At 49.4% G+C, this 24174-nt stretch overlaps 1 protein-coding gene across 2 annotated transcripts in view; it reads right to left on the reverse strand.

Moving 5' to 3' along the window:
• The window catches only part of SLC5A1 (solute carrier family 5 member 1), a 38705-nt gene extending 17799 nt beyond the window's left edge, over positions 1-20906 (reverse strand). For both annotated transcript variants that reach the window (XM_036353533.1, XM_036353532.1), the window contains exons 1-5: positions 20571-20906; positions 15436-15507; positions 4499-4603; positions 3827-3886; positions 2444-2548 (exon numbers count right to left, since the gene is read on the reverse strand). In XM_036353533.1, the coding sequence (XP_036209426.1) occupies positions 2444-2548; positions 3827-3886; positions 4499-4603; positions 15436-15507; positions 20571-20705 (477 nt within the window). In that variant the 5' untranslated portion in view covers positions 20706-20906. The remainder of the gene's footprint in view (positions 1-2443; positions 2549-3826; positions 3887-4498; positions 4604-15435; positions 15508-20570) is intronic.
• Between the last annotated feature and the right edge of the window lie 3268 nt (positions 20907-24174).

Genomic DNA, 24174 nt, shown 5'->3' on the forward strand with positions numbered 1-24174 from the left:
TGAAAGGTGAGGGTCCTTCTTTCTGGGATATTTCTGCAGAGGGCAAGGTCTTTTTTAATCCAAAAAAAGTTTTTAAGTAAAATAACTTATGTATATAGTTTAAAAATAAACAACCCAGAAAGTTCAACATTGAAAAGTAAAAGTGGACCCACTTCCATGACTTGGCCCAGAGGTGACCATTATTGACAGCATTTTGTTCCCCAGAGAATTTTTTTAATTTCATTTTCCATTTCCTGGAAGAGAAAACCAAGTCTCAGAGAAGTTTGTCCCAAATCACAGCTGGTGTGAGGCAAAGCCAGGATTGAATCTTGGGTGTCCCTGGTCTCAGAGTCTGTGTTCTCCACACTGTCCTGCTCTGTCTTGGATGGCATGGAGGCAGAGGATGACAGAATGGGATAAGTCATCTAGTCCCATGTTCCCCTCTGGACCTATTTCCTTTCTTCTTAAAGGTAGACACTGTCTTGAACTTGGTATGTATTCTTCTGGTCTATGATTTTATATTTTTCTACATATATGTATATCCCTAGATCCATAAAGAATACATTGTGTTTTAAAATTCCTGATCCCCCAACTTTTAAAACTGTAAAAAGAAAAGTAACGACGGTATTTAAGGAAATCTAGGTGGATTGGCCCTCAATAAAGAGCAGCGATCGTCCGTCCTGTGCACTTTTCAAGGGAATGCTGGGGATGGGAAGCAGGTGGAGCAGGTAGGACACTGGGCAAGGCCTCCACGAAGGAGCCCCAGAAATCACCCAGAGCGGGAACATCCTACACGAAGCCCCATTTAAAAGCAGAATTCCGGAAAAGCTGACTGCTAGGGAATGGGCTCCATCAGGACCTGAGCCGAGGGAGGCTGCCCCTCAGCTACCTGGGGGCTCCCATGTCCTGGGAGGTTTAATCAGTAACCTGGCAATAGGAGAGTTGGTCGGGAAGGCAGGGAGTGGGGCTGGCTACTCCGTGTGTTTATATGACTACCCCTCTACTCGCTGGGAGGGCAAAAAGTGCCTTTCCCATAGCAACTGTAGTCAACAGACTTTCACCCGCCTGAACTGTGGACTTGGAGAAGTCTTGCTTCTGAGAAGGGGAGTCCAGGTGCTGTGCTCTACGCGTTCATTAAACAGGTGACAGCTCACAGGCTGAGCCGAGGAACTGTTCCTTACCAACTGCCCCCAAGTTCAGGGTGACCTCCCCACCTCCCCGCTTACATTTCTTTTCCTCCTCTCACATTGCTGCCCCTCTCCCCTCAGGAAGGCTGGTTTCTCTGCCCCCCGCCCCTCAGTACTTCCTAGTGCAGTGTCCGCACATTGATCTCTAACGGAATAGGACTGTAACTGAAAACTGACCCCGAAAGAGGGAAAGGAAAAGTGGAGGAGGTGGAATCATCACTTGCACAGGGAAAGCACAGAGCTACCAGTCAAGGGCGTAGCAGTTTGAAGTAGGAAGCTGGGCAGGGAGTGCACAGTAATCTTGGGCATCAGTTCCAACTCCAAGACAAAACCCTATGGGCCAGGGCAGGTTTTCAATGAGTTGTGTGAAAAACATATGTGCAAGACCATTCCATGGGAAAATTATAGTCTCGTCACAAAAAAAAAAAAAATAGTGCTGGTAGAACTGGAAATCCACATGCAAAAGAATGAAGTTGGACCCCTACCTCACATCATACACAAAAATTAACTCAAAATGGATCAAAGACCTAAATGGAAGAGCTAAGACTATAAAACTCTAAGGAGCTCACATAGGAGTCAATCTTCATGACCTTGGCTCTGTCAATCGATTTTTTGGGTGTCACACAATCAGTGAATTCGGTGACAACTTAAGCATGAGCAACAAAAGTAAAAGTAGGTAAAATGAACTCCGTCAAGATTTAAAACTTTTGTGCATCAAAGGACACTATCAAGAAAGTGAAAAGGCAACATACAGAACAGGAGAAAATATTTGCAAATCATACATCTGAATGGGGTCTACTATCCAGAATATATAAACACACTTTCAACTCAACAGCATTAAAAAAAGACAACCTGTGAAGAAAAGGCAATCCCTTGTGCAATGTTGGCGGGAATGCAGATCGGTACAGCCACTGTGAAACACAGTATGGAAGTTCATCAAAAATTAAAAATAGAACTGCCTAATGACCCATGGATTCCACTTCTGGGTATCTATTCAAAGAAATCCAAGACTCTGAACTTCAGCGGTTTCCTGAGTCTTTTGCTTTGTTTTGTTTTGCCAACCAAAGAAGTTGATTTGCACACTTTTGAGGAAGGAAAAGTAAAGTGAAGAAGGAATACATGTCTTGCTCCAGTGGGTCGGCCCAGAGCGCTGTCCAGTTCTTAAATACACCCCCATGGCCAGCCAACCTCTGAGGAGTCTCAGCTCTGGAAATCGGTGCCTGTAGCTCCAGGTTGGCAAGGAGACGGGCTAAATGATAGGGAGGCAGTGGACTCACCGAGATCTTGGTGAAAATGTAGAGCAACAGGGACAGGACGGAGAGGTATATCTGGATTCGTTTGCCTCCAAATCGCTTCCTCAGGTACTCTGGCATCGTCACCACCTGCACGGGATGTCAGGGAGGTCACGGCCAGCCAGAGTGACCAGAAGGCCCAGAGCAAGCAGAACAGTGGCAGCCACAATGGTGTCAGAAGTGTGATCTAGGCTTAACCCTTGTTGGTCACAGAAGTTTGTGATGTGGCCGGGCAGCTGTCCTCCAGCCCTTTGCTCATTTCAGTCCCACCTGCCTTACTGCAGCTGTAACTGTATTATCCCAGGACATAGAAGGTGCCTGATAAACACATAACCAAGGAGGCAGATCTGTGCCCTGGAGGAGGTGGGGGTTGTTAGATAGATATTCCTAGACAAAGCACCTACTGTGAACAGGACACCATTTAGAGACCTTTTCAATGCACCAAACACGGTGGCCAGGCTGGATGTGTGCTTGCCCTGCTCTGCACACAGGCCTTGCCAAGGGATGTGGCTGCGGGCCTGCTCAGCTCTTCTCCAAGTTCCTTTCTGCAAATGCCAACCACACTCTGTCTTGGTCCCTCAACCCTGAGCCTGCTGTTTCCTGGGATCAGACAGCTGTCACGGACAGCCTGCAGAAGCTGCACCATCTGCCCCGTGCTTCTTCCATATCGCTTTCAATGGACTTACACGTAGTAGGTGCTCATTATATCTCACTGAAGAGATGACACTAAAGCTGCCTGAGGTAAAATGGCAGCGCTTTCTTCGAGAGTCGGGGCGTGCACTTGGTAGCTGAGTGCCAGTCGCACGCTCAGCAAATGAACCTGCGGGCGGACGTGAATGAAGGGGAAGTATGATCCTTTGCTCATGCTGCTTCCCTTCCGGGGCAGAGGCACACACCACAGATCATGTGCAAAGGCAGGGCAGTGCCTTGTAAATACACACCCAGCCTGAGAGGACGGGATGCTGCCGAGGGCTCTGCCTAGAGTGAGGCTGCTGAGGAAGGCTTCCTACAGGGACGCGGCATGGCTCAGTGGATCTAATTAGTGTCCCTATCGAAGCACAGGCTTTATCCTATATAGTCTACCGTTTATCCTATATAGTCTCCTCTGTCTTCTAGGAGGACTGAGCGCGCGCGGGTGTGTGTATGTGCGCACGCGTGTGTGCGCACGCGCATGTGTGTTGATGTGTATGTGTGTGTTTATTTGTGTGTGTTTATGTGTGTAAATGTGTGTGTTTGTGTTTATGTCTGTGTTTATGTGTGTTTGTGTGTGTGTTTGTGTGTGTGTTTGTGTGTGTATGTGTGTGTATGTGTGTATGTGTGTGTGTTTGTGTGTGTGTGTATGTGTACATGCACGCAGTAGATACTTACCCCAGCCTTGATGTAAATAGGGACAAATATCCAGCCCAGCACAACCACAAAAATCAGGGCCTAAAACCAAAAAAGAAATGGAATCAGATCACACCGCCTGGGGGCCTCCAGCCACTGCAGAGCAATCCCCCAGCGGTTTCTCTTTGGGCTCTGAGGACAACTCCCTGTGTGGCCATCGGGGCTGGTGGGGTCTTTGCTGCCTGACTGGCCCAAGGGAATGGTAGTTGAGCAACAGTGAAGGGGACCCCTGGTGACTGCCCAGTGACATCGCAACTCCTTTTTCCTCTTCCCTGGTTTACAGGGAGAAAAATACCATTTAGAGACCTTTTAAAAAATTAATAATAATAATAACAACAACAACAACAATAATGGGGATCTGGTGATAAGCATTTCCAAACCTCCAATATGGCTGAAAGGGTAGAGGAGTGCTTGGCTTTTTAAGAGAAGAAAGAACCACTGTAGCCTTCATATCAGTGGTGTTCTCATGCTTCTCTGGTGGAAGGGGAGCAGGACCCGGGGCCCTGAAGGGCTGCTCCTTCATCTGCACCGCAGGGTGACGGGGAGAGGTTCCCTAACACCTACAGCATCTACCTCTGAGCATAAGTTCAACCGGCTGACTGACTGCTAGAGCTCCTTCGGGCGCCAGGACACAGAGTCTCTGATGTTACTCACATTCCATTCAAAGCCCCCGGTGGCAATGCCTGCAGCTGCTCCCGTCCCGGCCAGCCCCACAAAGTGGCCACTTCCGATGTTACTGGCGAAGAGAGAAGCTCCAATCTGGAAACACAAAGATAAAGGAGGGTGAGGACGCCATGCCCCATCGGGACACTCGGGGGCGAGCCAAGGAGGGAAGAGACGTGCCAGGCAAGAGGAGGACAGGAAAGAGCAGAGACGGGCCAGGAACTTGACTGTGCTGGAGGTGACTGTGGGGACTTGGGTAATAATAGTGAAGATGAAAAGGAAAGGATTAGAGGAAGGGCTGGTAGGCTGTATCCCCAAATCAGATCGTCTATGAGTCCTTTGTGAGCCCAATGCACAATAGTGAAGAAGACCTGGGAAGCCCCACAGCCCATCAGGCCTCCCCTGGAAGTCAGCCACTCAGAGATCAGAGGGAAAGCAAAGACCCCTGAACGGGAAGGTCATGATGGTGGAGAAGCAGGACCAAGGTCAGAGTGGCTGGAGTGTGGTGGGCAAAGAGCAGGGTGGTGTGAGATGAGGCTGGAAAGCTAGGTGGGGATACATCCCATAGGTCTTTTCAAGCCAGGATAGGAAGTGTAGATTTTATTCCAAGTGTGATGGGTTTCAAGCAGGGCAGAGACATGATCTAACTTGCTTTTTATTATTTTTTTAATATATTTTTATTGATTTCAGAGAGGAAGGGAGAGGGAGAGGGAGAGAGAAATAGAAACATCAATGACGAGAGAGAATCATTGGTCGGCTGCCTCCTGCACGCCCCCTACTGGGGATCAAGCCCGCAACCCCAGCACGTGCCCTTGACCGGAATCGAACCTGGGACTCTTCAGTCTGCAGGCCAACCCTCTATCCACGGACCCAAACCAAGTAGGGCTAATTTTCTTTTGAAAGATTGCTCTCAAGCCTGTGGAAAGTGTAGTGTTGGGGACAAGGGAGAAAAGAGAAACCATGCAGGAGGCTATTGTTGCATCTGGGTGAGAGAGTGGCAGCAGGAGAGATGAAGACAATGGCAGAGATTAGGGTGTGCTTTAGAAACAAAGCTGAGGGGCCTTGTTGATGGGTCGACTGTGGGAAGTGATGGAAAGAGTCATTAAGGGTCACTCCTAGATTCAGGATTTGAGTAACTGGGCAGACACCATTAAGAAGGGGAAACTGTGTACTTTGGTTAGTGCCACTGAAGAGTTTTAATCTTTGGTCATCTGTACTTTACAGGGTGTTGTACAACGTAGGCACGCTTGCCTTTGCTAAAAGAATAGGACCGGCTAAAATTAACACAAGAAATAAATTACTATTGCCTCTGCCTGTAAGGGGAATTCTCAGGGTGTGAAAGTTCTATTGGCCCAGACTGCATCTTGTCCTCCTTGTAACACAAACATTAAAATGTTTTGTATGTTCAGAGAAAAAGAAGAAACAGGGAGAGGAGGAGGGGGAAGAGGAGGAGGGAAGGGAGAAAAAGGAGGAGGAGGAAGAAGAGAAGGAGAGACTGGGAGGAAAACAGGCTATTTAGAGATCCACCTTTTTCTCCTCAAAGCTTCATGGGGATAACAGTCCACTTTAATCAAAGTTCCCTCAGGCCTGCAGCCTGCCCGTCCTGACCCATTATCTCTTCATTTATCACTTGATGAATTATTAAGCCTAATGTACTATTAAGTGCATAATTATCAGTAATGATTAACTGCATAGATTAACCTTAAGTTCAAGAATCCTCTCCAAAATCCCCCAAAGGGGTGCACTGGACTCTAAGCAGTTACAGGCTTCCTTGAGGTACCTCCTCACCACCTGATGGAATGGGGGTTGGGAGAGCTTTTGGTACCCCCAAACTCATTTCATTTCCATCAGGGGTGCTGTTGTCCTCCCAGTTGCTCTCCTTGGCCTCTTCCTGGACTCCCTCCCTTTGCCCATGGCCTGCACTCAATCATTTACCAAAGCCTGACTCTGACCTCACAATGTCATGGGAATCTAGCACTTTTTATATCGCCCTTGCTGGCTGTCATTATCTCTCAACAGTGTCATGGCAACAGGTTCTAGATGATCACCAGTCACCCACACCCACACTCGCACACACGGCCAGTTACCTCCCCAAAGCACAACTCTGATCATGTCTCTTCCCTATTCGGAGACCCTCCCCAGACCCCCAAATGGACCTGCCAAGCAAGCTTCTTGGCAACTCCAAGTTTAAAGACACAGTCCCTAAGAATTCAGCAAGGTTTCAATAGAAGTCTCCTCCCTGATATGGTAGCATGACCTTGTAAATTAGAGTTTGAATGCTTTCTGGACCTCTTACTATCTGGGCGATCCTAACAACTATGAGCTTCAGTCTTCTCTCATGACAGGGTTGTACAGGAGCCAAATAAAGTCACGAATCAGTCATGACTGACACTCGGCTGGCCCTCCATCAGTTCCGCCCTCCTCTCCAAGGGGACAATCACTTCACCTTCAAAGGCCATTTACAAGAACTGCAATGAACACTATTTTGGTCTGAAGTATGCTCCCCCAAGATGGATATGTTGAAGCCCTAATCCTCAATGTGACTCTATTTGGATATAGGGTCTTTAGGAGGGCAGTTAAGGTTAAAGTGGGTCATAAGGGTGGGTGTCTAATCTCATAGGACAGGTCGATGCGCACACAGAAAAGAGGCCAGGTGAGTCCTGAGAGAGAAGGCAGGCATCTACAAGCCAGAAAGAGACAGGTCACCAGAAACCCACCCTAACAACACCTTGATCATGGATTAATAACCTCCAAATTGTGAAAAAAAATACATTTCTGTTGTTTAGGCCACCCAGCCTGTGATGTTTTGTTATGGCAGCTCATGCAAGCTAATACAGATGGACACCATGGCTTTATCATCTCTCTCCCACGCCAGGTCTGCACACTGCCCTCCCTCTGATGGGAGCTCATTACCAATGCTTTCATCACCCTGATTTCCCAAAACACTCTCCGAGCCCACTCCTCACCCACGTTCGTGCCCATCTGTGAATCGTGCCCCAACCAGGGAGTCACCCAGTGGCGTGTTCTTCTTGCTTCTGACTAACTTCTCTGCCAGCCTTTCTCATCCCCTGTGGGGCTCAGGCATTGCAAGCATTCAGGTGGTTTTGCCGTCGCTGTGCAAGATGAGCCGAGTCTCGCCAAACCCAACAGGGCTGTTTGATAGCGTGGTAACTGGCGGATAACATGATGTCACATCGCAAAAGGCAAAAAGACTGTGTTTGCCTTTGACTTTAGGGAATTCGCAATCACATTTTACTGCCTCCATTTCCTATCAGGACACAAGTTTTTAAAACCTTCAACAAGAAAGGGCAACAATGCCAGAGCTGTGTCAGAGTCACTCACACAGCCTGAGACCTGGGAATAAGTCATGCAGGGAAGTTACCTATTTCTTTGCAGGGGGAGAGGTTTATAGAAAAAGACATGAAAACGTCATTGAATGCTAACTAAAATTTTGTTTTGTGTGACAGGAAACAGAAAATAGACATCTTAGCCCAGGCATCTTATGTTAGAATTATCTTGGAAATGACTGAGGTCAACCTTTCATTTTCAAGTGAAAACAAAGCAATAGCCCAGAGGAAGAAAGCAATTCAAGTTTACACATTAATTTTATTTTTACTTCCATACCCTCAGGAAAGTAACAGCATGTGTACACTCAACCACGAGCCCAGGAGTCAAGAATTGCCGACCTCACGTTGGCTGACCTTGGCCTGAAATTCCCAGGAGGCCCCAGGGCCAGCACACCGTGTGGACAGCTTCAGTCCACAATGAAGCATCACGCAACCACCTCTACAAGCGACACACTCAAGAGGCAGACTCAGCAGGCACCAAAGCCCCGCTGAAGTAAGTCCTGCTCCGCGGTGATCCTCCATGGTGGACGCAGCCAGTCCTTGTAGTCACTCAGCCTTAGGAGTAAATCCCATTGATGAACCAACAGCAATCAAGGCTTAACTATAACAGGAGGGCGTACCCAGCTCACATGGGGGGGAGGGGAAGGGGAGAGGGACCACCTGGATTGCCCAGCTCAGGGAACAGGGCGACTGTTCCACTGGACCCTACAGGACACCTACTACATAAGGCCACTCTCACAAGGCCAGGAGACATAGCAGCTCAACCTAATACATAGAAACAAATACAGGGAGGCTGCCAGAATGAGGAGACCAAGAAACGTATCCCAAATGAAAGAACAGAACAAAACTCCAGAAAAAGAACTCAACACAATGGAGACAAGCAAGCTACTAGATGGCAGAGTTCAAAACACTGGTTATAACGATACTCAATGAATTTAGGAGAAGAGTAGATGAACTTAGTGGGAAGTTCAACAAAAAGATAGGAAACAGAAACACAGAGCTAGAAAGCCCTGGCCAGTGTGACTCAATTGGTTGGAGCATGGCCTGTACACCAGAAGGTCACAAGTTCAATTCCCAGTCAGGGCACATACCCAGGTTGTGGGTTCAATCCCTAGTCGGGGCATGTGCGGGAGGCAACCAATTGATATTCACTCTCATATCAATGTTTCTCTCTCTCTCCATCCCTCTCTCTCTAAAATCAATAAAAACATGTCCTCTGGTAAAGATTAAAAAGACAGAACTAGAAAACATTAAAAAGAAGCGGTCAGAAATGAATACATTAACTGAAATATTCAAAGTGATGAAAAGCAAGGACCTACAACCATGATTACTCTACCCAGCAAAGCTTCATTTAGAATTGAAAGGCTTTTTCCACACAAGAAAAAGTTCAACCAAACCAGTAATACATGAAACGTTGAAGGGTCTTCTTGAAGAAGAAAAAGATTATAAATATTAATAATAAAATGGTAATAAATACATTCCTATCAATAACTGAATCTAAAAAACAAAATAAATGAACAAACAGAACAGAAGCAGACTCATAGATACAGAGAACATTTTGACAATTGCCAGATGGGCAGGAAGTTGGGGGAATGAGTGGAAAAGGTGACGGGATTAAGAAGTACAAATTGGTAATTACAGGATAGTCATGGGGATGTAAAGTACTGCATAAGGAATATAGTCAATAATATTGTAATAACTATGTATGATATCAAATGGTGAAGATTTATCGGATGACCCCTTAGTAAGTTGTATAATGTCTAATCACTGGATTGTACACCTGAAACTAATATAATATTTTATGTCAACTGTAACTGAAAAATAAAAAATTATTCACAGTAAAAAATAATAATAATTGCCCCCGTCAATGAACAACATGTGTGTTTGTCTTCTTAACATCAGAGGCTGCCAATATGATAGAGGGCCCTGTATCACACTTGAAAGCACAAGTAATGGTGTGGACCCCCTCTTCTTCCCTTCTGACATGGTTCTCATCTTGATTCTACCAGAGCAAATCACGTGACCGTGAACCAATCACTCTACTGCCTTGTGCCTCAGTTTCCTCCACTGAAAACCCAGGATGAGAATCCTTCTTAACCGACCTCAAACGGATACTCCCAGGCTGAAATGAACTGATAAAATGAGAAACTTTTAAGAAACTTTTGCCCCACATATGTATGTGATGCTGAAGAAATATTATTCATGATGCTTTGACACAGCCCCTGTTTTCATGGAGCGCCCTGGCTTTCCTGAAGGGGTCAGAATGGTCATTTTCTCTTGGAGGGAGCAAGACCTTCACAGTTCTAATGGCAAATGCACTCCGCTGATTTCAGGGAACTGCTTTCTTTGTTTGTGGACCATGTAATAGCCAGAATGGCCAGGGCTGGGGAGATGATTTCTGCTCCCAGCTTCTGCCTTCCCTTTTAAGAAAGGGAAAGAGGGTGGCTCACTCTAACAGAGCCTCCTGTAAGCCGAGTGTGGGGCCAGGCACTTCTTTCACGTTATCTTATTTCAATCACACAAAAGCCTGCGAGGTAGGTATTATTCTCGTCTTAATTTTACAGGTGAGGAAGCTGGGGACGAGAGCAATGGCATGATTTCCACAAGGTCTTACAGCCCAACGTGACCAACAGCCAAGGGACAGAAGGGGAGGCCAAAGGACCATGTTGATCATTTTCATCCTTCCCCAGGCATTCTCCTCCAGACTTCCTCGAAGGGCACAGTAGAGTCAGGCGCTCTAACGCTCTCACTGTAAACTCAGGAGCAGCACATGCCTGCCTGCATGTCTGCCATGTCCGCCATCTCTCACAGAATCACACTTCCTGGCTTGGGACAGAGGAGAAGGTGAGGCTTGTCTATTCAGACTATTTTATTTCTGGGATTCAGGTAAATATTTAGACACAGGCCCTGTTCCAGACACATTATAATCTCTGTTTACTCTTCATCAGCTCCCATCCCTCCCTGGCCCCCCCATGGACAATGGGTGCCTTTCACTCATTATCTTCACCAACATCTCTCCTTGCGCCAAGAACCAAAGAGGCAAGAAATCAGGAAACCACTTTCATAGTGGCATTTTCCCACAGGTTATTTTCACAAAAGGCAGATAAGGCTTTCTGTTGGCATTACAGGTCAAGGAGGCTGGAGACCATCCTTCTTATCAATTCAGATGAGCTCACCTTTGCAGTCATCAAGAACTTGAGGCCCCTAACCCATACGCATGGTCTCTCCCCCACACTGACCCCTTTCAGTTCCTCCAATATCCCAAACTCCTTTTCACCTCAGGCCTCTGACCATTCTGTTCCTAACAAGGTTGCTGGCTCCATCCCCAGTGTGGGGTGTGCGGGAGGCAGCCGATCAATGATTCTCTCCCATCGTTGAAGTTTCTGTCTCTCTCTCTCTCTCTCTCCCTCTCCCTTCCTCTCTGAGATCAATAAAAATATTTTTTAGAGAGAGAGAGAAACACAGGCTCAGCCCTGGGGTAAAGGAAAGCACACACAGCTACCTGCAAATGGAAAGCAAGCAAAGCCAGAAGGGAGGGCCACCAGGGCTTGGCACACACCTCCACCCAGGCTCATGAAGGCCAAGTACTTGTCTGCCTTATGCCTTCCTGAGCCTGGCTCCATGGTGAGCTCTCTGCCTCTTCTATGACCATTTGCCTTATTCCCATTCTTCCTCTCGCCTCTGTGAGTTCCCACTGAGGTCTCAGGCCTGCTAGGCTCTTCCAGGACAGCCAGTGGCCACTCTGGTAGCATCCTATGTGGCTGAACTTTGATGGGATCATTAGATGTTAGAGACTTACAGCTACAATGAGATGCATGTTACTCAAGAGAGTTTAAGGAACGTGAGAAGCTGTCCTCTTTCCTCAGAGAAAACTTCCATCAGGGTCTCTGGTCAGCCCGAAATGAAAGAATTTCTTGGTTTTTAGACAAACCTTTGGACCATACCTATTGGTCTCATAGGTCTCCATCTCAAAGGATAAGGAGAAAGGGACCTGAATAACCAGAAGGACAGAGAGAGCCCTAGCTCTGGCGTTAACCATGTGTGAACTTGGGCCAGCCCTGGGGTTAATCATCATTCTTGCTGGATTCAATCAGATAGGTGATGTGACAGTCCTTCAAAGACAAGAGCTAAACCAGAGAGTCTGCTGTGTGCCAGGCACTGTTCTGAGACTGTGCATGCGTCCTCACAACTTCAAGGAGGCACTAGTATCCCTGTTGTAGAGATGACCAATGTAAGGCACAGAGATGTTTAGCAGCTCATCCAGGGTCACACAGCTAGTTAAATGGCAGAGGCTGGATTCGAACCCAACGAGCATGACTCCAGAGCCCAGAACTGGGCAAGGGGTCAACGAATGAGGGTCTATGGGCCAAACCTAGCCCTCCACCTGTTTTTGTAAATAAAGTTTTATTCAAACATGGCCCCGCCTATCCATTTATGCATTATCATGGCTGCTTTCACGCTAGCATCAGAGTTGAGTCGTTGTGATAGAAATCAAATGGCCTCCAAAAATAGTTACAGTCGGGCCCTTTACAGAGAAAGTTTTCCATTCTTACCCGAGACCATTTGATACACTCCTCTATGACGACTGTCTAATAATAAAGGAAGGAAAGAAACTGGGCTATTGGGAGACACGGGCATTCCGTTTTCAAGACCCTCCCTGGTGATGGACTGACCAGCCTGCCCACACCCATTTCCCTCGTGCTCATCCCCTCCTCTGTGTGGAGTCTTAGAATTTTATTCCTGGGAGAGTCTTTGAGACCCTCAATCTGACTGTCTCGCCTTGGAGAGGAGACCCCCTGAGGTTCAGAGTGGCTAATGACTTGCCTGACATCACAAAGCTGGGACAAGCCAAGTGCTTTGGCTCCTGCGAGGTCCCCACTGCCTTTGGAGTTCTTCCTTATGTGTTGAAGGGGGATGTGGCAAGGTTGGCTCAACCCCATTGCACCCGTAGAGCTGCCTCTGGTATGTAAACCAAATCTCCTCCAAAACAAGAGTCCTCCATTGGGCTGTGGCCCTGGGGCCCTGTAATTTCTGGCACCACTAGCCAAGGACGGGGGAATGTCCCCTTCCAAGCTCGCACTCTGCTTTCACCTCTCTCACATCTCCAAATAGTCGATACAACACAGCTCACAGGCAGCTGTTTGCTAAAGGTGCCATCAACAAGGGAATCCTGGACCGCAAACCAGCCCACAGTGATGACAGGTATAGCTTCGTAGTTTCATGTTAGTCGGTTGGCTTGGCTAGCCTCATGTGGGACTCAGGCTACTGTGGGCCTGCCTGGCTGGCTCCCTGTGTAAGCTGACTCCTGCAGTGACCCAGCCCTGGAGTTCTTGCTCCTCCTCTCCAATTGTCTCTCACGTCCAGCCCCAGGCCAAGGCGCCAGCCACTTCTCTCTCTGGGCCTTTTCCGTGTTTTAGGAACAGGGTCTTTACCCAGAGCTCCCGGATCTTCACGTGGTGCAGGTCACAACCGCTCCTTTCAAAGTCCCCAAAGCTTCCCGACTGGCCTGTCCTCTGTCCAATCTCTTTTCAGACTTTAGGAGCTGTGATTTCCTCCTGCCTTTTTTCATGGCTGACGACCCAAGCCTTCCAGGCCTGGGATGTATCAACCCAAGGTCAACTCGGGTCCATCCTTCCTTAAATTCCCCAAGGATTCTCTTTTCAATGCTTCTCTGGTTGCTAACTCTTCCTCTAGCACATAGTAGGGGGCAAAGCAGATGAAGGGCAAAGCAGATGAAAGTGTCCCACTGGAGGGCCTTTCTTCCATATCCTACTGTTCCCATTTATTGAGCACTTGCCAAGCACAGTGCCAAATGATGTACATGCAATGTCTCATTTAATCCTGATAAGAACCTTTTTTAATATTTTTTTTTAAATTTTGAGACAGAGAGGAAGAGAGAAGGAGAGAGAGAAACATCGATATGAGAAGGCTGTCTCCCCCATGCACATCCACTGGGGATCAAACCCACAGCCCAGGTATGTGCCTGGACTAGGAATTGAACCGGCAACTTTTCAGTGCACAGGACAATGCTCAACCACTGAGCCACACGAGCCAGGGCATTATTCTCCTCTTTTCTAGAAGTAGAAATGGAATCTCAGGGAAATTCAGCAACTTGCCCAAGTCACACCACTAGTAAATGTGGCAGGTCAGATTTGCTGACTTCAAAGCCCATGTCGCTCTACTTTCTAGAATATTCTAGAAAATTCTAGAGTTGGGAGAGACTTAGAGGTCACTTAGAGGTCACCATTTAAGAATCTCCCTTCCCAGCATCCCTAACAGATGGTGATGTTTTCAGTAAGTCTGACCAGATAGAGAAGAATCTACCCAAACAAGTGATTGTCAAACCTGCCTGGTCATCAAAAGCATCTAGGATGCTTTAAAAAGTGCAGATACCTAGGACTATCTTGTAAGGTGTGTTTTTTCCTGAGTAGGTCTGGGATGCAGCCCAGGGATCTTCATCTTTAGAAAACACACCCAGGTGATTCCGATACACGGGCAGGTTTAGAAACCAGGAGTGCCACCTCCTGACCCCTTACGTAGATGCAAATTATCGTTGGGAGAAGAAAAGTTGAATTTCAGCCTCATCAAGGAAGCAGTGACTTCTGCACAAAAAAAGAATTATGCAACGTTTCTTTGTGGGTTAGAATCGCTCAATACTGAGACATGAGTAAGGAAAACACCATTCACAGGAAACCTCACAAGAACCCTTGAACTCTGCCTGCCTTGGGTGGGGCTAATTCCTCTTACCAAACAACTCTCAGCCCAGACCCACACCTGGGCAATATCAGGAAGAGGGTCATCATGGCCGGTGAAGGTGTGGGGTGGTCCCAGGCCTAGCCCAAAATGCCCGTCTCCTAAGGGGGTTCTGCCCCATGCTTCCCCCTCATTGGCTTCCCCCAAGAGATTGGAAGCTAAGATCTTATCCCCAATAATTCTGTCATCATGGGGGGAGGGGTCAGGAGGAGAAAAGGGGGACTGGATGAGCACTTGGCAGGTTTACTGCAGGGAGGACACTGAACTATTCGATGGGGTGGGGGTACACTGTTTTCAAAATAATTAAAGTAAACTTCAAGGTTCTCTTTAGCTGTCTAATTCAGCAAACCTCCAGCCCACCAGGATTTCATGCCAGCCTTGCCTCTGACACCTGGAGAGCGCCTCTGTCAATAGAACTTTCTACCACGCTGGAGGCATTCTAGACCTGCACTGTCCGCTGTGGTCAGGGATAGACCATCCATGAGGGGCCCACCACGGAAATCAGCCTCTATCCACACGCACCTATTAAGCACTTGAAATATGGCGAGTGTGATTTAGGGAAAAATGTTTAATTTTATCTCATTGTAATTTTAATTTAAATAGCCATCCAGGCCGGCGTGGCTCAGTGGTTGAGTGTCAACCTATGAACCAGAAGGTCACGGTTCGATTCCGGGTCGGGGCACTGCAAGGGAGTGAGGGTGAGCCAGAGACCCATTATCAGGGCTCTAAGGCGGGAAGGAGGAATGACCGCCACCCCAACCCTAGGAGAATACGGCCTCCTACAGGGAATATCGCAGTTAGGCGAGCAGTATTTCAGAGAAAACTTACCGGCCACCACACCATACTTCGTCCTGCCAGGAAGAAGCCTCCAACGGTCCCACGGTTAGTAGAAAACATAGCCTGAGGAGGAAAAGGTCAGAAGTTTAATAGAAAACTAGAACAGAGTGACCTTGCCAGCCAAAGGGACACACCTCCCCATAAGCTCCACTTTCTTCTACCCACTTCACTTTCCGAAATACTTCCACATTCCTCGCCCCCTGGGCTCCAGTATACTCAGACGGAGGAGGGAGGGGCCTACATTTGACAGACAAGGACACTGAGGCTCAGCTTGTCCTGGTGCTAACTCTGCAGTGAGCTTATGGTGTGGCTTCGAGCAACTCACTCCACCTGCGTCTGTTTGTTTCCGTTAGATAAGGGGACGTGGACATGTTTATGGCCGTTTTACAAACATACTGAAGGTGCATGATGAAGTGTCATGTTTTAAAAGCACCATTTGGTATGTGAATTCTACCTCAATAACACTGGGGGGGGGAGGGGGGGGGGAGAGAGAGAGAGAGAGAGAGAGAGAGAGAGAGAGAGAGAGAGAAAGGAAAAGAAAAAGAAAAAGAAGTAGAAGAAGAAGGAGGAGGAGGAGGAAGAGGAGGAGGAGAGGAGGAGGAGAAAGGGAAAGGGATGAGGAAGGGGAAAGGGGGAGGAAGAGGAAGAAGAGAAGAAGGAGGAGGAAGGAAGGGAGGGAGGGGGGAGAGAGGGAAGAGGGAAGGAGGGAAGAAAAGAAGTTATAAGAATGCACAGTTTGAACTTAATATTACATAAAAGACTGGGGCGTGGGGGGAAAGGAGAGATGTTGGTCAAAGGCACAGAGTCTCAGTTATAAGATGATTAAGTTCTGAGAGCTCATGTACATCATGGTGACTATAGTTCATAATACTGTATGGCATCGTTAAATTTGCTAAGCGAGTACATTCTAAGTGCTCTCGCCACATAAAAATACTGTAACCACGTGAGGGGATGGATGTGTTCATTAGCTTGATTGTGGTCATCATTTTACAAATGATGACCCTCCATAGTGCTTAATGCCTTGTGCATGGTGCATGGTGAGTAAAAGTTAAATGAATGGGATTCTCAGTTACCTCAGGTTCCACTCCTCCCCTTTCTCCAACACACACACACACACACACACACACACACACACACACACACACAGATGTTCTGCATTCAGCAGCAGCATTTGGTAGGTGCTTTCTGGCGCATGCATAGCAGCTCATGTCCCCTGCCTCCCTTCTCCCCGCTGGTCACTCCCTACAAACAGGAAGACACCGTCTCCATAAGCACAGGATGCTCAACAGCAAGCTCGAATGTTCCAGACCCCACTCTGTAAACCATGGCAGTCAATTGGCCTGTGTACTCGCCCCTAGAAGAGAAAGATCTTACTACGGCAAGCCGCGAGAGCCAAAGAAGCACAATTGCTGACCCACATGCATTTTTCTCAGTGGAATAAAAACATCATTGAGCAAAAAGGAAGGCGCTTCAGACCTCCGAAGCTTAAAAAACCAGGGATGCTGGGCCCGGAGAAGAGAAGACTCGGGTGGGGCCTGTGGCCTTCTGATACGTGAAGTGGGACAGACTCACTCAGTGGCCCAACCAGGCACAACCAGACCCAACGGGAGCCGCTCCGGGACGTGGGATCTGAGCTCAGAACAAGGAAGAAAGTCATTGCTGTCGAGAAGCCGGAGATGGAGTTGGTGGCACCGGGGAGAGTTTTGCTGCAAGTATTCTAGTGAGGTGTTGGCAACCTGTCAAGATGACTTTGTCAAGCTGTTTAAAGGGGAGACTCAAGTGCAGGATAAAGATAAACGCAGGCCCTTGCTTTGTGAAAATATGTGAGGAAAGAAGGGAATCAGCAGGACTAAGAGACAGGACACTGACACAGCAATGCACACGGTGTCATATCCTGGAGAGGATATTCCCAGAAAAAAAAAAATAGGATCTTAGGAAGGGGGAAAGGCGAGGTCATGCAGAGAGGAGCGCTTCGGGAATCTTAAGACCTGAGTTCTAGTCCCTGCTCTGATACTCGTGCATCTGAGCGACTCCTGGTCACCCTCTCTGACCCTCATCTGTGAAATGAAAATGTCGGGCTCCCCCAGGGCCCATTGCTACTCAGGCATCCAATGATGCCATTCGTGCAAACGATCCCATAAGCCAGGGGTCAGCACGTTTTCTGCTCATAAAAAGGGTCAGATGGTACATGCGTTTTGTAAGAAACATATGATCTCCATCACACATCCTCCTTGTTGTGTTTTGAATTTTATAACCACTTAAAAGTGTAAAGACCATTCTTAACTTGTGAGCCGCACAAAACAGGCTGTGAGCCAGATGTGGCCGATGGGCCATAGGGAACCACCCTTGGCTTAAAGGGTTTGAGGACAGCTTAATGAAATCTTCCAGAAAGAATAGGTTAAGAGATTGGGCCTAAAAGGATACAAAATCTCCCAAGAAACAAATTGAGAAAAAAATGGAAATATATAGTTGATTCATGAGCAACATGGGGGTTAGAGGTGCTGACCCCCACAAAACTGAAAATCCACATATAACTTTTGGCTCCTCAAACACTTCACTACAGTGGCCCCTCGGGATCCACGGATTGGTCCCAGGACCCCCGTGGGTACCAAATCCACAGGTGTCCAAGTTTCTTATACAAAATGGTGTAGAACAATGTGTACAGTCAGCCCCTTTGTATTTGTGAATTCCCAACCGAGGATTGAAAACAGTTTTCTAAAGCCAAGCTGAGAAAGACAAATATCACATGATCTCACTTATTTGTGGAATGTAATGAACAAAATGAATCAACCAACAAAACAAGACCCGAAGCAGAGAACAGACTGACATGCCTCCATGTGGGGTTGGGGGGACGAGAAGAGATAAACCAAAGAACTTATATGCTTATATGCACAGCCCATGGACACGGGCAATAGGGTGATGAAGACTTGGGGGGTGGGAAGGGACTGGGAGGAAGGGAGAGAAGGGGGGGAAATGGGAGATATCTGTAATCCTATCAACAATAAAACATATATTTTAAAATGGGAGAAAAAGAAGAATATAGTGTCCTATCTGCAGTTGGTTGAATTCACGGATGTGAAACCCCAGGATACAGAGGGTCGACCAAATATTTATTGAAAAAAACATTCACGTAGAATCGGACCCACAGAGTTCACACACATGTTGTTCAAGGGTCAACTGGACACTGAAGAATAAGCTCACGCCCCAATATGATTGGACGAGGCAGCGTTGAAAGAGGATAAAACAGGACGAAATAATGTTGGAAGAGGTGGGATGGTGACAGGGGGATAGCCCTTCTACGGTGAGGAAGCACAGAAGGGCTGGCTCGCTCTGTCTCTGCAGCTCAGGGATCATACAGGAGTCAGGACACCTGTGCCTGGACCAAGCCACTCGTGATGCTCCAAGAGAAAACAAGGGGAATGTCAACGGGAAGGAATCCAGCACGTTCAGTGATCCGGGTCCGGAGGCACTGACTGATGGGGGAAGAGTGAGCGTGGACAAATCCTGGCGGGCTCGTTAAACAGCGTTTAGCAGGACAAGTGATCCTGAATCGCAGATTTGTGAGAAGTGCAAACAGCGTCATCGTCAGGACTGGCGGGGCTAAATGAGATTGCTCAAGGGAACGAGATTGTCCGCGATTGCCTGGGAAACGGGCAGGGGCAGTACGAGGCAGCTAACAAATGACGGGCTCTCCTCCTGGCTCCAGCGCTTCTAAGCTGAGGGGGGGGCAGGGAGGGGAAGGCAGGCCAGGTAGTGAAGTACCTGGTGCTGTGGAAAAGAGGCCCGGGTTCCAGGAATTTTTTGGTCAAGTTGTCCTACCCAGCTAACCACTTGTGTCCATTTTACTTAAGAGAACAAAAGTAATTCAGGGCCTGGGTCATAGGCCCTCGAGGGCAAATAATAACAGTATATTTAAAGATGTCTAGCACCCATACTGAGCTTTCAGATTCCTCTCTGCCGATCTTCACAACCACCTGGGGGAGGCAGACGGATAGGTAAGATTGTGTCCGTTTTACAGGGAAGTAAACTGGGGCTGAGGCGGGCTACCCAAGGTCACGTGTCCGAAACCATGTCAGAGCCGTGACTAAACCTGAGAATCCCGCGCCTGGTTGCACACGTCAGAGAGGCTGAGGGTTTGGAGGAACAGTCAGCCACACCAACCCCTTGTGACACCTGGGGAGGCTTTGAGTCACCTCTGCTTTCTACGGTTACTTTTAAAAAGAAATCTTCCTTTTAACAAAAACAAAAACAAACAAACAAAAAACCCTGTGGCCGCGACAGGGTTAATGTCCACCCTCCTCTCTCCCTGGCCTGCCACCCACCACAAACACCTTTTCGAGTGGCTGTGATTTCTGCACATTTAAAAACACCTCCTCGTCTGGGTGTGCCAGGCTCCGTCACAAGTGAAATTTCCATATTCCCAGCTGCTAAGAACAAGTTCCTCTGGTTTGGTGTGTCCCCACAGTCCCGAAGGGGAGCCACCGCATTTCCTTCCCTCTTCCCAGTGCAGGTGCCGGCTACCCTCTGTCCTCCTCCTCCTCCTCCCCCTCCTCCTCCTCCTCCTCCTCCTCCTCCTCTTCCTCACCAGCTTTCCCAACTTTCACTCACTCCAGCCCCAGGGATCCCAGGGCACCAGGCCTTCAGGTCAGCCTATCCCAGGAGGGGACACCAGGCAGCCCTCCCCTCGGGTGCACACACCTGCAGCGGCAGAGGCTGTGCCCTTCCTCGGCTACAGTTTCTTTCCCATCGGAACGGGATGACTAAGAGGCAGGACAACAGTCACCTCCTCCCAAGTCTGGGGACCCTCCCTGCAGCTACAGGCTGGCCCTCTCCTGCCCCTCACACCACTGACCCCCATCTCCCACCCTCCTTCTATGCGCACAGGCCCCAGGCGCCCACCTTCCGTGCTGGCCAGCACCCCTCTCCCTCTGCTCATCCTCGCTCGCCCCCCTCACCTCCCCCTGTGCCCCCTGACCTCCTCCTCAGCGCCTCCCAGTCATTTCCACCCCGCGCGCTCGCCCCTAAGGCCATCCTCCCTCCCCTCTGGCACCTGCTCCTCCGCGTGCCCCGCCTCATCCCTCCCGCTGGCCCTCGCTCCCCATCAGTGTCCCAGGGCCCCCACCTACCCACAGCCCGACAGCCATCACCACCACGAAGTAGATGACGATGACGGAGATGTCGGCCGCATTTCGGATGCGCTCGTGGGGCTCGAGGGTCGCCTTGGTGACGGCGGTCGTGGGGCTCCAGGTGGTACTGTCCATGGCTGCGGTGGCGACCAGGTGTCCCTCCCTCCGAGGCCACTGGGTCCTTATAAGGCCTCCGGGTTAATGATCAGCCCGGGAGGAGGACGCCCGCGAGGTCGGGGCAGCCGGGAGGTGGTGCGTCCCGTCGGGGACCCCTGCGCTGTGCTGCGCTGCGCCGTCGGGAGCAGAGAGCGGGGAGCGGTCCTGAGCTCGGAGCTGGGAGCGAGGAGCCCGCTGAACTGCTGGCGGGTCGGCTGCGGGCCGGCAGGTAAGGGCTTACCTGCCAGCGGGGAGGGGCCGGCCAGGGGGTGGTGCCCGCCTGGCACAAAGGCCCGCTGTGCTCCCTCCTGCAGCGGGCACGGGGCCGGGCCACCTGGACAGCCGTGGGGCCGGCCCCTCCCCAGCTGAGCGGGAGCGGCTCCATGGAGGAAGCGGGCTGCCTGGGGCCAAGAGCCCAGGGGCTTCGGAGCACCTGGCACCTGCCCTGGGACCGGTTCCACGTCCTCTGTGGACCTGGCTGCTGCTCCACGTGCCAAATGGGTGCAGGACTCACTGTGCCCAGGAGTCAGCCAAGTTCCTGGCCTCCGTGTGGAACCTGCGGGGGAGGATGGGAAGTTGGTGAACGTTGCTAGTAAAAGTTCCGCACAATTGCATTCTCTTGGCGGCTGGATGGCCGCCCACCCACCCACATTTCTGACTCCCCTTCCGCAGCCTGCAGCCCCCAGGGGCACTGGTTGCGCGGCTGTGCGGAGGAAGAAACGGAGATCCTGCGAGTGAATCCCACTAGGAGCTATTTCCTTGCCCAGCACTTTGCCCAATAAGGATTCGGGGTCCTTCGCAAGCAGGCAGGAGGGAAAACACTACAGAATCCTCTCCAAGGAGTACACCAAACCCTGACCCTTCCTGGGGACTCGATGCATCTGCAAACACACGTCTGAGCCGCAAGTCAGGGCTCGGAACAGAGACAGCAGAGAGAGGAGGCAGGAGTCACCCACGATCACACGTTGAGCCAGTGATAAATGTGGCCCCGCGGCCCAGGACAGGGCAGGCCCAGTTCAGAAGATGGTTGGGGGATGCTGGGGGGGGGGAGGGGGGGGCTGGTGCTGGGGGCACAGAGCAGCCCCTTTTGGGTGGGGGTAGGGGGAGCCTTGCTGGGGTGATGAGGTACAGGAAGGGGAAGGACCACACAAACCCTGCCCAGATGCTGTTCTGCCTCAGGCTCCCTGGATGCCGCCAGCCGACAACCACCCAGGACCCAAACGCCAGCAGCCTGTCCCTTCGCCCCTCCTGCCTCTGAGGCCCACTCCCCGCCCCTCCCTCATCAGTGCTCCATCTTCCTACTGAGGCTGTGACTTCCCCGTTTCCCCCCACCCACCACCCCAGGACTGTAAACTCTGAGGCAATGTGCAGGGCCCGTCATGATGCCTGACCACAGGGAGCAGGAACTCTCTTTCCAGGGAGCCTGGCAGCCAGGGGCTCTTCTCCAAGCTCCTCTCAAGCTCCTCCACCGCGGATGCTTGCGTAGCTTGGAGTGCCTCACCTTTCATCGTGTCCATTCGTTCCTGCATTCAGCAAAGCTTTCGTACCCAACTCTGTGCCAAGCAGAGTCCCTGCCCTCAGGGAACCAGCTTCTGGTCTGATTGGGAAGTAAGCCCATCCACAGGGAAAATCCAGCCCTGGGTACTCCCACCCACCCCCCCACACCCGACCCTCCACACTGCAGGCAGCAGGCCCCTGCCAAGTTCCAAGAGGGAAGTCTGTGGAAATGAACAAATCCACAATGTGAGCAGGAGTGAGAACTGGAAGTGCTAACGGACCTCAAAGGAGGGACCAGGACCATCCATTGATCTGTCTAGGAGAGCAGAACATGGGTGGCCAGAGAAGGAAAGGGATGGTAGCCCGGGGAGACCAGAAAGTGCAATCATTCATTCACTCATTCACTCTTGCAACAGAAGGGCCGCTTCTGAGGCTATGGCTGTAAACAAGACTTACAGGGTTCCTGCCCTCACAGGGCTTCCAGACCATCGTCAGAGACAAACACCTATAAGACCAGCACTAGGATCTGTGTTTTGAAAGAGAAGCACTAATGCTCCTTCCTAGCAAGGATTTCGACCTGGGGATGGGTGAGGTTGGAGGAAGGCCTGGAAAAGCGCTAGTTTGGGCAGGGCCCTGAAAGAGAAGGAGTGAGTCAGGTAGGATGGGAGTGAGTGATGTACCGGGAAAGGGCAAGTATGGGTGGAGGGAGGCTGTCCATAATGTATAGGGAGGGACCAACTGAGGTGAAAAATTAAAAAATAAAACTATGGCCCAGCCTGTGTGGCTCAGTGGTCGAGTATCACTATGAACCAGGAGGTCACGGTTCAATTCCCAGTCAGGGCACATGCCCGGGTTGTGGGCTCAATCCCCAGTAGGGGGCATGCAGGAGGCAGCTGATCCATGATTCTCTCTCATCATTGATGTTTCTATCTCTCTCTCTCCCTTTCTCTTCCTTTCTGAAATAAATTTTAAAAATATTTTTTTAAAAAAATAATAATATCTAACATAAATGAGAGAACATACGGAAAACATTTTGGTGCACTGCCAAGCACATATGTGGTGCTCAATAACACGTTAACTTTTATCTTTATCATCATCTCCTTACCTAGACCTCGGGATGTGGATCCCCGAGCTGGAGCCCTGCCCTCACAGAGCAGGAGACGGGTACAAAAGAGAAAACATATACCGTGTGTTGGACAAGTGGAACAACTTTGGTCTTCACAATGACAGTAGTATTGAATCAAAGGCAACTTCAAAATACTTACAAGGATGAGTAACTCGGTGTTATTTCATGATCACAGTTGGCATGCGTCCGTGAAAGGATGATGTCTGACACCATAAGCTGCCGCTGACTAAGAAGGATGAGGCTTCCCTGGTGTAGAAACCCTGAGATGGAAGAGAGTGATCATGTTGGGGAAACCACATTCAGTGTCAAGTACGCAATAAACAAAACACCTGTCAAAACAGCAGAAACAGAGTCCCTGACATTTCAGGACCTGGAGCCATAGCGGCTGCCGGCAGTGAATGGTTCCAGACGCCAGAGAAGCATGAGTAAGTGAGAAGCATGGAAGCGGAGATTCTGAGGATCCTGAACTCGGCTCTGAATCAGCCCACAGTATTTTCTCCGCCAGAGTCTCACCATCCATAACCAGCCCCAATAGAAAAAATAAAAATAAATAGTTGGTGTAAAAGGAAACACAATGGCACATACACATACTAACAGACACCTAAAATAAAGTCCACTAAAAAGTTAAACATATACACACCCTTTGACCCAACAAGTTTAGAATTTGTGCTCCAGATAGGCTTACATAAGGACAAAAACGACCTTTGTTCCAAGTTATTTATTGCCGCAATATGTATAATGGGAAAAGATAAAGATTAGGGGCAGCCTAAATGCCCATCCATAAAGGACCAGTTACACATATCACAGTTTATCTACCTAGAGGAA

This window comes from Myotis myotis, unplaced genomic scaffold (genome assembly GCF_014108235.1).
Source record: "Myotis myotis isolate mMyoMyo1 unplaced genomic scaffold, mMyoMyo1.p scaffold_m19_p_20, whole genome shotgun sequence".
Taxonomy (NCBI): Eukaryota; Metazoa; Chordata; class Mammalia; order Chiroptera; family Vespertilionidae; genus Myotis; species Myotis myotis.